At 35.1% G+C, this 12,998-nt stretch overlaps 1 protein-coding gene across 6 annotated transcripts in view; it reads left to right on the forward strand.

Annotated features, from left to right (window-relative positions):
* LRBA (LPS responsive beige-like anchor protein) overlaps window positions 1-12,998 on the forward strand; it is a 780,253-nt gene that overhangs the window by 601,804 nt on the left and 165,451 nt on the right. For all 6 annotated transcript variants that reach the window (XM_058721178.1, XM_058721180.1, XM_058721181.1 and 3 more), the window contains exons 45-46: window positions 10,199-10,339; window positions 11,378-11,497. In XM_058721178.1, the coding sequence (XP_058577161.1) occupies window positions 10,199-10,339; window positions 11,378-11,497 (261 nt within the window). The remainder of the gene's footprint in view (window positions 1-10,198; window positions 10,340-11,377; window positions 11,498-12,998) is intronic.

The following is a 12,998-nucleotide window of genomic DNA, read 5'->3' on the forward strand; positions in this document are numbered from 1 at the left end:
ACCTTATTTGTAATCAAGTTAAGATGAGGTCATTAGAGTAGGCCCAAATCCAATATGACTGGTGTCCTTATAGGAAGGTGAAAACACCATTTAAGACAGACATCAGAGGAATAAATACCATGTGGTGATGGAAATAGAGATTGGAGTTAGGTTGCCACAGTCCAGGAACACCTGGGGCTCCAAGAAACTGGAAGAAGGGAGGAAACATTTTCCCGCTAGAGGCTTCAGAGAGAACATGGCTCTGCCAACAAGTTGATTTTGGACTTTTAAACTCCAGGACTATGAGACAATACATTTCTATTGTTTTAAGCCACCCTCAGTTTGCGGTACCTTGTAACAAGAACCCTAGGAAACTAATTTCAAACTGTTAGGTTTTCTTGATAAATGGTCCCTTTATCATTATATTTGGTAATATTCCATGTCCTGAATTCTTTTTTTTTTTGATATTAATATAGCCATGGCAGCATTATTTTATTACTTGCAGTATTTTTTTCTATTAATCTACCTTAAAATTTACTTATTATTTTCTTAGCTGTGTCTACTCTGCTCATAAGGTCATCAGAAGAATTCTTCACTTCTGATTTTTGTTTGTTTGTTTCTAGCATTTATATTTGATTCTTTTTTTTATAGTTTCCTTCTCTGCTGCAATTTCCCACCTGTTTGTGTAAGTTTTCCACTTTTTCTGCTAGATCTGTTAGTATGTGAATTATAGTTATTTTAAATAACCTGTCTGATGGTTCCAACACACCTATATTATCTCTGAGGCTGGTTCTTTTGATTGCTTTGTTTCTTCACAGTGGGTCATTGTTTTCTTATTATTTTAAGCATCTCATAATTTTTGGTTGAATTAGAGACTGGGATGTGAATAATATTTTATGCCCAGAAATATGGGTGCCTTTTCTTATATCAGCAATTTGTGTGGGGAGTTCAGTCCATGTAGACAGTTGGTGAGCTCAGTTGGGTTTCTTGTCATCATTGTTACTTCTAGTGTAGCACATTTTCACAAATTCCTTCAGTTCTTCCATTTGAATTTGTCCTTAGCATGGGCCCTAGGGTGTTAGAGATTTTGTCTCACTGCTTCTGCTCTACTCTCTGGCAGGCCCTCAATGCCTGTGCCACTGAGGACTTTTTCTCTCTCCTCTGTTGCCTTTCCCCAGAGGTAGATGGCTGTTGCTTGTGACCCATTGTAAGGCTTATGGTCGGGGTAGGGCAACTTCTTCATTCCCCTGATCCAGCATCACTCTGTGATGAATGCTATGGGTTATTCTCAGTGGGCCTTCTCAGTGTTCTTGCCCATACTCTGCATGACATCCAGACCCTTTCTTGTGTTTGTGGTATGTCTTAGGCCAGAGAGATTTTCTCATCCCTCTTCCAATAATAGCAAACCTGTCTTTTGGACCAGTGAAGAATCCTGGCTCAAAGATTTTCCCCCTCTTCTGGGTAAAAGAGCTTTTACTTTTACCTTACACCAGAAGCAGTAGATTTTTGTCTGGTCGTAGGGATAGTATAGAGTTACCTGTCTCTCTTCCGGACCCTGGGATGAGAGCATTGGTATTCCTCCTCCATCAGCCTAACAGGTTTTATTCATTATAAGAAAAAGATTTGGGGAAGTGGGTAGTATTTTGTGCCTGTCCTCATTAATAGCAAATCACGTTCTATCTCTCAAAACTAACTGATTGTCTAAGCCACCTTGTTTGTTCTTAGTTGCTCCCAGTCGTTGACGGTGTGCTAAGACCTATCAGTGCCCCAAAAGTGTCTCAGTCAGCAGTAGGTGCAGGCTGATTGGATGCCAGACCCTCGGGCAAGAGCTTTTAAAGTTTACAAGTAGACCTCTTTCAGGGAAAGACTGGGAACTGGACATTGAGCCCCCAGATGATAGCCTGTTAAAGAACTGTTTGTTTGCTACAAACGGTGAACACAAGCCCTGATGACCACAAGAACCAGGTGATCAAGGGGTACATTTTCTAGATGGCAGCCATGAAAGCTGAAGTGCCAGACCAGTGTACGAGCTCCTTCCAGGGTGACATTGGTGATTTGGAGAGGACTACATACAGAGAGAATGCAGATACGGTGTCTGCTGGCTCAGGGGAGGATTGCAGTTCCTAGATTTGTGTTAAATTAGGATCCTGACTCTGAGGCTGCAGCTTTTAAGATGTGCAGATAGGCCTCTTTCAAGGAAAGACTGGGAGATGGGCGTTTATGTCTGCTCTCTCAGCGCTGAGCTCTGGGGGATGGCCAAGCTGAGTCCTCCTGAGCCAGTTAAGAACTGTGTTTCTGTTTTTGTTTTTGTATTGTCTTATGGTCTCATGGACGCAAGCCTCCTTGGCTTTCAGAGTTAGGCATTCTGGGGGCCTTTCTCACAGGTGGAAGTCTTAAACATTGGGGTGCTACATGTTAGGTCCAAAACCATCACTCCTTAGGGAGGAGCTGTGAGTTGTGAGTTCCTTCCCAATTGTATGTCTTGGAGGTGAGATTTACGGCAAGAATGTGTCACAGACTTTCGCACCTGTTATGATGTGGGCTTTTTTTTCCTCATTTGCCTGATGTGTAGTGCAGCTAGTAGCAGGATTTCTTCCAGAGGGAATTAATCCATGTGTAACTGTAGATTCAGTTTGTCCATGGGAAGAGGTGAGTTCAGGAACTTATGTCATCATCTTGAACTGAAACTCCTGATGTCAATGCTCTTAACCATTTAAGTGGAGAGTTGAATCTATCTGAAAATGAATAGGCTTTATTATATCAGGTTTGGGCCTCTTGGGTGTTTACCATTTTCATAATTACTTAAAATGTTTTTTCCCTGTGGCCTTGGATTGTCAAATTGTTTTTTTGGGGGGTTCTTCCAGGCATTTAGCTCAACACTGGCATTGGATTATCAGATTATTCTAATCAATTTATGTGCCTTTCTCAAAATCAGGTAAAAATCTATCACTTAATGTGAACCGTAGCTGAATAACATAGAACTACAGAGGCTACTAAATCTACCAGTGTGAGCATTCGAAATGATTTAGATTCTACATAGGTACAATAAGTAAAACGGAATACTTTCTTTTTCCCAAGATGTGTTCGTTAAATTGAAATAGTATAGAGGGTATATGTTTAATACCACTTGCAAGAAAGTGTGTTTTCAAGGGATTAAAAGCTACTCTGGTACTTGAAAACAAAAGTGCTTATTTGTTAACTCTAAAAGCCACAGTAGTGTGCCAATGAAATTTTCTTCTTGACAATATTAAATAAAATGTAGAGTGTGTGAAGATAAGTGCTGAACCATTTCAGCCATATATAGCATGTGACAAAATACCCTAAAAGCCAAGGTTGAGTAAAAATGCTGATCAGGCTGTTTGTTATACTTGTCATTTAGATAAAAGAGCTGCTACAGCTGACACAAAATAGTTGCTGCACCCCCTAACAGTGGCAACATGGCTTCAATGACAGAGGGTGTTCGTTTATTTTCTTCTTTTGCTGGTGGGGGAAGAAGGCAGGTGGTGGAGATGCACAGAATAAAATTCAGTGGCTTCTTTAAAAAGCCTTAGGGGCACAGAGAATGAAAGGCTGGTATGGGGTTAATGGATGCAGATATATAAATACAAAAATTAACAGAAAAGTAAAGCCATAAACTTTAGTGACCACACTTAATCTATTTTTGTTCACTTTTTTTCCTAAGCTTTTTTTGCCAGGCATCTTTCCATGTCCCCAAGCAAAATATTCTTTTTTTAAATTCATTTGTGTAACCTTCTGCTAAAGTGATATCCACACACATTAGATAGGTAGGGGGATACAAATGTAAATAGCACTTTTTCAAAAGGATCTTTAGTCTAAGCCTCCCATGAAAGGGTTCTAATGGCTTTACAAATTCAGCACCAGCATTTTTGTCAACTCACATAACCCAGATCATTCTAGGATCTGCTAGTCAGTATAGTTAGAGTAAGTTCTAAATCTTGTCCTTGTCACTGTCTAGGTAACCAATCATTAGTAGTCGTTTAACTTCTCTGACTCAACTTTCTTGCCTATAAATTAGGAGTGCTAATAGGTTTATATATTAAGGGGTTGTTGTGAATATGAGGTAATTTGTGTAAGATTCTTAGAACCTTCACTTATACCCAATAAATGGTAGCATTGTCATCAGATCGACTGGACCCTTAAGTCTGTATACCATATTTATTTCCTGTAATCTTATAAAACAAATCATTATTCTCTAATCAGAATGATTGTCTCTTATGATATCACATTTGCTGATAGTCCATCCTCTTTCATCCTCCGAATTTGAATTTTTTTTTGTTTAATCCATCCATGAATATGAGATACCTTTTACCTAATTAACAATCTTCAGTCCTTTAATCTGGGATTTTTATAACATATAACATTGGATTCCTGTAACATTGAGTTCAACAATTTTGTTCTTTTTTCTTTGCTAGTTTTTAGCCCTTATTTTGCAATGGCCCTCTTTCAGTGTCTGTAGGCCTACCCTACTTCCAGGAAAAAATAAAATAATGTATAACCTGTCTTGCTCATGACCTCGTAAATGCTGTAAGGCAGGCTTTATGTGTAGTCATAGAATTAAAGGATGTTTCCAGTTTCCTAATCATACCAAATGAAGATGACATTGGCAGATGGCTTTAGGCCAGTCATCCAGATCCTAAGTAAGATCCTGAAAGTAGTTACGCTCTTTTGCCTCTCCTTCCTGAGCCCCTTTTCACTTTTAACATCTCTTCACCACTACCCTGTAACTACAAAATGTATTTTTTATGATATCCTATCCTTTAATGTTTCCAAAGGCCCTATTTCTGTGTCTTGTATGCCAGAACAATCTTTTACTTCTTCTTTAAATTTCTCTTCTGCTTCTTATCCCACATAGTATCTAATGATTTTCCAAAGAAGGCCTTACAGAAAGATGTAAAAAACTCTTTGAGACTTGGATTTTAAAAGGGGAATTTGTTAAGCAAATTTCTGCTTTGTTGAATTTGTGAAATTCCTTGCCAATTCCCTTTAACTTTCTTAGTAACTGTAATCATGGTCCAAGAGTTTGGAACTTCACTTCTGAAAGGTTGATATAAATTAGAAAAGTTAACATATAAATCTCAAAAGGAAGAAGGATTTATGTCAGTCATGGTGGTAATAACAGTTACAACAACATTCATAGCAGCTGTGCTTGTCAAGTACTTTCTTTGTGCCAGGATCTCTGCTAAGCACTTTACATAAATTATTAGCCTTTGTGTCAACTTGTTAAGTAAGTATCATATTTAAAAAATGGAAATGTAAGAAATTGGGAAATTTTTGAAATTAGGAAAAGCAATTTTTAATTAATACAACAGTTTTTAGATGGATAAAATGATCCAAAACTGGATTTTTGAGCACTGAATTTGTGTCTCCTAGATTTATGTTGGTTTTGAATTAGGTCACTCAAGATACTTCTTCATTTTTAAAACAGGGATATCTAGGTGCACTTGGGTGGCTCAGTTGGGTAAGTGTCAGACTTTGGCTCAGGTCATGATCTCACCGTTCATGGGTTTGAGTCCCCCATCGGGCTCTGTGCTGACAGCTCAGAGCCTGGAGCCTGCTTTGGATTCTGTCTCCTTTTCTCTCCCTCCCTCCCTCTTTCTCTCTCTCTCTCTCCCCCCCCCCCCCTGCTTGTTCTCTCTCTCTCTCTCTCTGTCTCTTTCTGTCTCTCTCTCTCTCTCTAAAAAATAAACAAACATTAACAAAAATTTTAAACAAGGGTATCTAGGGACATCTTGGTGGCTCAGTCAGCTGAGCATCCAGCTTTTGATTTCAGCTCAGGTCATGATCCCAGGGGTGTGGGATCAGGCCTAACTTCGGTGTGGAACCTGCCTATGATTCTATCTCTCTCTCTCTCTCTCTCTCTCTCCCCTCTCTCTTTTTCTCTTTCTCTCCCTTTCTAGGCACATGCTCTCTCTCAAATAAAAACAAACAAAAAACAGGGATATCTAGCTCACATATGTACTGTAAGAATGTGTAATAATATCTCATAAACTGCAAAGTGTTAGCTAGAGGTATTTATAACCTCAGGTAACATTTCCTAAAATTTTTAAAAAGAAAAAAAACTTAGAATGTATCAACTCTAAAAAAGCCTTTTCTTTTTACAGTTAACTTTTACTAGTAATTAGATGAAAGTCTGTTATATGCCTTTGAAGGGGTCTATGAAACCAAAGCAGTTTATTTTTAATTGATGTAGTAGAAGATGATTGTAATTTGCTTGACATTTCATATGCTTTTCATAGTAACGTTTGGACGCCCTTTGGACTTCTGAAGGTAGTTTTGCTTTTAGTTATTTTCTTGAGGTAGGATAATGTAGCTTATTGGGACTACTGTGTACTATTGGGCTTCTGACAGATAATGCACAGTACCATATGTACCATTAGAAGATTATGATGTTTAATTACCTTTTTCCTAACAGACTCTGCTAATTTCATCAGGCTTGTTTAGTAGCTTTTTTTCTTTAATATTATTCATCAAATAAACTGCAAAATAGTATTATAATGAATAACTTACTGTATGCCAGGCACTGAGCTGGGCATTTTACATGCAGTATTTTTGTTTCTCTACTAATTAGCAAAATTACTTCTCAAGAAAGGTAATAAAAAGATTTTTTTTTAATTGTAATACTCTTAGGACACTTGATTTAGAAAGTTTTGTTTTGCATATCTTGCTCTGGAAGGGTTATTATTATTTCTCAAACAGAATACATACACTTGGGCAGCTGGGTAGCTCAGTCAGTTGAGTATCTGGCTCTTAATTTCGGGTCAGGTCATGATCCCAGGATGGTTGGATCGAGTCCTGCACCAGGCTCCATGCTGAGTATGGAGCCTGCTTGGGATTTTGTCTCCCTTTGCCCCTCTCCCCTGTTTGCACTCTCTTTCTCTAAAATTAAAAAAAAAGAGTTGTTAAAAAAAATTACTTATCACTCTACCACAGTTGTCAATTTTGCTATTTGTGAGATTAGAATATCCTAAGAATAGTGATTTTTTTTCTATTTATACATTTTCAAGGGTTTGGGTGGGTTTTTTCTTTAATTTTTTCTTTTCCTATGTTAATCCAGATTCTTCTATTTTTTCCAAATGTAATGCTTCTGTTCGTAGTCCTCACAGTGTAATTTTTAAATTATTCTGTTTTATTTGAACCACTTTTTTATCTTGTTTTGGTGGAAGTGCTTTTTATTCTGTAGATTTAAAAATCTTATATAATTGTATTAGCTTTTTATAATTTTAAAAATTATTCTTCTATGTCCTAGGGCTATTTATTTTTACTTTGTTATGACCTTGAATTGCACCTCTCTAATCAATACCTATTTTTTATTGATTTTTTTCCAGGAAGTTATGACCATTTTAAATGACCAGTATTTTTGCTCTTCTTCCCTTAATCAATTTGCTGATGTAAAAAAATAACTGTCAAGCTTTTATAGTTAAACTGTACAAAGAGCTCCCTGTAGGAGATAGTGCTAGGCATCTTCTTGAATTGCCTTCCAATTGTTACTCTTAATATACTGTGTAAGTAAGAGGAGCCATCAGCATTTACTTTTAGTTCTTTTGCAGAGATGAATAAACATCTTGAAATGCTGATTTAGACAATGTTTTAAAAATGCTACGAAGCACTTTGGTGTATGACTGACTCTTGCTTAGTTAAATGTTTTGCAGCATTATAACGTAGTTGGATTCAGCTCATCTTTTAAAGCAGTTGTCAGAAAAATATGGGCCAGCATGGTAGAATGTATTAGCTCAATACATTGTCTCCATTTTATTATGAAGCTGCTGAGGAAGCTGTGATATACAGCACTGTCATTACAGATCTATTGTTAGGATGGTTCCACAGTCTTCTTTGCACTGCCATTAATTTATAGCAGTAAACAATATGTAGCCTTCCAACTGCAGCAAAGCAGAATCTTTTAATGAGGTGGATGTTATTACCACAATAAATCAGTGCTTTCGCGTAATGTATAATTCAATGTGTGTATTCCCACTGTAACTTCTCTGAGTAAGCTGATAGTGTATCATTGTCATTGCACAGCTCCACTGGTCTTTTTTTTTTTTTTTTTTCACCTTCTTTTATTTGGGGACTTCTTTTTTATATGCTTACAAATAAATGTGGTATGTCTTGATAGCTGTCCTGTAGCAGGCTTCAGAAACCAACTGTAACAATAACAGCCAGAATCAATACTGTGGGTTCTACCTATATGGATCTCTGCACGATGCCATTTTTTTCTCAGATGCTGGTGAAATCAATCCTAATTGGTTTTAGCATTATATTCAAGAAACGTGATTCTATAACTATTGATTTTGGAGGTATACTCATTTGGAGAGTAATAAAAATAGCAGATAAAGTGAATACTTAATATGCTGCAGAACTATACAAAAAGAGCATTGATTCTATTTTTAATTCACATAATTTGTCTTCCAATGATTTTATTTCTTCTTTCTTTCCTTTTGCATGCCTCAGTCTTTGGGGACAACAACTAAAATACATTTAAAGGCATTCCAAATTGGTTTTGTAACAAAGATTTTTTGGAGTCACTTTCATTCTTAACTGGCATAAATGTAGTAAATCAGATTTAATTCTTCTGTACAGAAACTACTGCTTTAAAAGATGGCATTTTAAATTAGTGTACCATGATACTGATTTAAAATAGTAATCAATGAAAGATTTTTTGAAGATTTGCTTGTACAGTAAAAAATGACTTACAATATTGATTCAAACCAATCTATAGAAAGGACAGTGCTAAAGATAAATAGTTTTAAAAAATAGTTAACAATTAACATAAGATAGCCAAAATGGTGAATTTAAAATGTTGCTTTAAATCACATGTTAACGTGAAAAGCAATTTAAAAACAAATTCAACTTTGCTTCATTTTTAACAGAATATTTCTGAATACGTCTGTTTTTAAACCCACATTTTTTATTTATTGCAGTTTAACACATATCCCCCATAAATAATAAGATAAATTTAAGTATTTTCTTCCTCTTATTAGTGAAGAGTGACTAACTCCTAAGTTTTCATTAAGTAACCTTATATATAGCTTTTTTTCAGTGAAATGGTAATTATATTTTAAATAAAGAATAGACATTTTCTAGAGATCAGAATGTCTTATGAAAATGAGTTATTACTTAAAGCAGTTGATTTTAACATTCTTTGAGCCATCAGACCCCTCTGAGAATCTTAATACTCTGTATGCCTTCCTTAAGAAAATGTACATGTGCATAATCACACAAAATTTTGCATAGTTTTTAATGGAGTTCGTGTATTCCCTAAGTAACAACAGCTACAGCAACAATACTGATACCAGCTAACGTTTATCAAGCTACTATCTTATGCCAAGCGATGTTCCAGGGGTTTTACAGGCTATTATTTCAATCAAACTTTACCCCAATTCTGGAAGATAATCTTAAAAGAAATAGTTAGCAATCATTGAATGTTGTCAGGCATGGTTTGTAGGACTTTACATGTGATTATTCATTTTCAAAACAACCTTCTGACTGGGTGCTATTACTATCCCAGTGAGGCCACGTTCTTCAACACTTTGCTATACTGCTTTTTGGCCCTCTGCTATAATGTATTATTTTTTGGTACAAGCTGGTACTCTGTCTTCTATTCTTTGAATGTTTGTGTATATAATATATATATACATATACATATATATTTTTTATATTTTAGGCAGGGATTTTTTATATTCTAAATTCTACTTTTATGTATACTAGTAGAAATTTCTAGATTTACATTAATCCCTTTTCACTCAGTCTCTTCCTTACACTCCTCGTTCCCTTCCAGTTTTGTTTCATCTTCTTAGAAGCTATTGTAAATTAATCCTCTAACATCAAGATTGTGTTTCTGGTTGTTGCTTCTAATTTTATAGGTGCTTTCCAAAGTATTATATAGCTAATACTCACTTCATGTAATTGTCTTTATGAAAATGCTTGTTATGGGCTGATTAAAAACCTATATTCAACAGAAATTGGACTCATTGAGAAATGACCGGTTTCTTCTTTCACTTTTTTGTGTATGTTTAACCTGCATTGGAAAAAAAAATTCTATCCACTCTCTGTATATAACACAATGTTTTAGCTCCAATAGTGTATATATGTCTTTTAAAATTCACTTTCACACTGGCTAATAGGACAACACTTGAAGAAAGAAATAAAAGATGATTACATTTATGCATTCTTATTTTGTTTTTTCCTTCTCTATTGGCAGCCAGTAGGAGCTTTGAATCCAAAAAGAGCAGCATTCTTTGCAGAACGTTATGAATCGTGGGAAGATGATCAGGTTCCCAGGTTCCACTATGGTACTCATTACTCAACTGCAAGTTTCGTTCTTGCATGGCTGCTAAGAATAGTAAGTTCAGTTTGAGTAATAAACCATGAATACATAAATTCAGTGTTGTGAAGAATATGCAGTAATTAAAAGTCATCAGCATCTTTTTTGAATGCTAATTTTTTTTCAGTGATTAGATTTCTAATTATAAATATCTCTTTATCCCATTTGGTATGTATCTGATAACATTTTACAATAGAATAGCCTTGAAAATGTTTCACCTGGAACGATGTGAATTTTTTTTTCTTAAATTTGCCTCTTCAAATGGTCGATATCTCCTCAGACTCTAAATTGTAACATAGGTTATTTGAAATAGAGTCTATTAAAATAAGAGCTAAATAAGATTTTGTTAAGATAGACATACATTCATATGTTTCAGAAACTTCAGTTGCCCCAAATGGAATAAGGTATGTTTATAGATTATACCAAGGCTGCTGTGTATTGATAATATATTGGTTAAACAAGAAATGTTTCTGTAAAATTGAAAGGTGATTCATCTACTAGAAAGTAATTTCTTTGGGAAAGCATTAGCAGCACATCATTAATTAAAGCTTGTTAGAAGGGTAAGGCAGACATAAATCCTAGAAGTAATTTATAGTGCTTAGCTAATTTCAAGCAATTATCCACTAATATGTGTTTAAGTGTTCTTTAACTAAGAGGAGGCTTTTAAATCTTCTAAACATTTTTCTTTTCTTAATCATAAATTAAATATTGAGCCATAACAATCAGAAAATTACATATTAGGCTATTCCCCTATATTATGAAGAAAATGCAATCTAATATATGTCTGAATTTTATTAATAAATTGTTCTTGGAAAAGAAGAGAATCTGAAAAATGTTGAAAATGCCAAAATTTGGAAATACTTCTTTTGTTCTGAAACAAAAATAATTTAAGTACATTAATGTAGTAATTTAGATAGAATTCCCATTCTATATCTAGTTTGTATATATCTGGTTAATGTCTATTAGTCATTACAGTATCTAAATATAATGATTTATAAAAACCATATTTGTATGCATGAGGAAACATACCGATTTTTTTAATTGCTTATTTTTCAGGAACCTTTCACAACTTATTTCCTAAATTTGCAAGGAGGGAAATTTGATCATGCAGATCGAACCTTTTCATCAGTTTCCAGAGCCTGGCGAAACTGTCAGCGCGATACATCTGATATTAAGGTACAGAAATGTTTCTCTTTTTTCACCCAGAAATGTTTGATTTTACAGTTATTATTGTCAGTATGTTCCTTGTTGAATGAATGTTGACAATTTCTCTCCTAGCAGTGTAGCACTGTTTACTGAAGAGAAGCCTCAAAGCCTGAAGCTTTAATTAAATGACCAAGAACCACTGTATAGAATTTCTCTCTGCCTATCTCTCTCTTTTCTTTGTCTGTCACTACCTGCTGTATGTCTCCCTGTCTCTTTCTCTTTAGTTGTAGAATGGTTGTTTTTCTGCTTCCTTTAAGTTTTTTTTTTTTTTTAATTTTTTTTTCAACGTTTTTAATTTATTTTTGGGACAGAGAGAGACAGAGCATGAACGGGGGAGGGGCAGAGAGAGAGGGAGACACAGAATCAGAAACAGGCTCCAGGCTCCGAGCCATCAGCCCAGAGCCTGACGCGGGGCTCGAACTCACGGACCGCGAGATCGTGACCTGGCTGAAGTCGGACGCTTCACCGACTGCGCCACCCAGGCGCCCCTTAAGTATTTTTTTAAAGGAAAAATATAGTAGTATGAATGTAAGATAGCATGCTTAATGGCATTCCAGACTCAGTGAATAAAATTAATACAGTCAGTAAAATACTGTGAGAAGAATCTCAGCATTTTAATTTAATGTATTTTATTTCATTTCATGTCATTTTATTTTATAGATCTCATGTGTCTTTTTTTAAGGTAATCCTCTTTTACCTGCTACCAGTTCTAAATTCATACCTGCTTCTCTTTGGTATAAAACTGCACTATTAGTGAGGGGAAAGAAGAGTTCTGCTCCTATCTATATGTTCACTACTGGAAAAAATCAAAAACTTTGCACAGTAGCTAACATAATTCATACTAGATCTTTGTTTCTACCCTCAGAAATTACAGTATTTTACTTTCATAACATAATGTCTCTATCTGCTGGGTCAGATGCTGTTGAATATACTGAGATATGCCTATGGATGTAAACTTATGGTCTCATAAAGAAATATGATTTATGTGTAACTATTTATACTATATGGAAGAAAATGATAGGCACCATATAAGAAATATTGGGGTTTAGAAGAGGAAAAGCTACATTACTAATGTTTAAACATGTTACTATAGAGTACTTTAAAAAATTAATATGATAATTATATATTTTAATATGATACTTTATAAAATGTATTCACACACTTTATCTTATAGTAGAGTATAACATTGCCTCTATCAAAGCTATTTTATTGAAGATTACATTATATGAAGGAATCTTTTATTTGGGGAAATTGATAGGATTTTTTGATATTGCAAATAATGTACTCTGAAATTCTCTTGAAATTATATATCTTATTCTTTAAGAGTTATCAGTAGAGGAGCTCCTGGCTGGCTCAGTTGGTAGAGCAAGTGACTCTTGATCTGAGGCTTATGAGTTTAAGCCCCTCATTGGGCCCAGAGCTTACTTTAAAAAAAAAAAAAAGAATCATCAGTAGATAATTTTGAAATGAG

The sequence above is a fragment of the Neofelis nebulosa genome, chromosome 3 (assembly GCF_028018385.1).
Source record: "Neofelis nebulosa isolate mNeoNeb1 chromosome 3, mNeoNeb1.pri, whole genome shotgun sequence".
Classification (NCBI taxonomy): domain Eukaryota; kingdom Metazoa; phylum Chordata; class Mammalia; order Carnivora; family Felidae; genus Neofelis; species Neofelis nebulosa.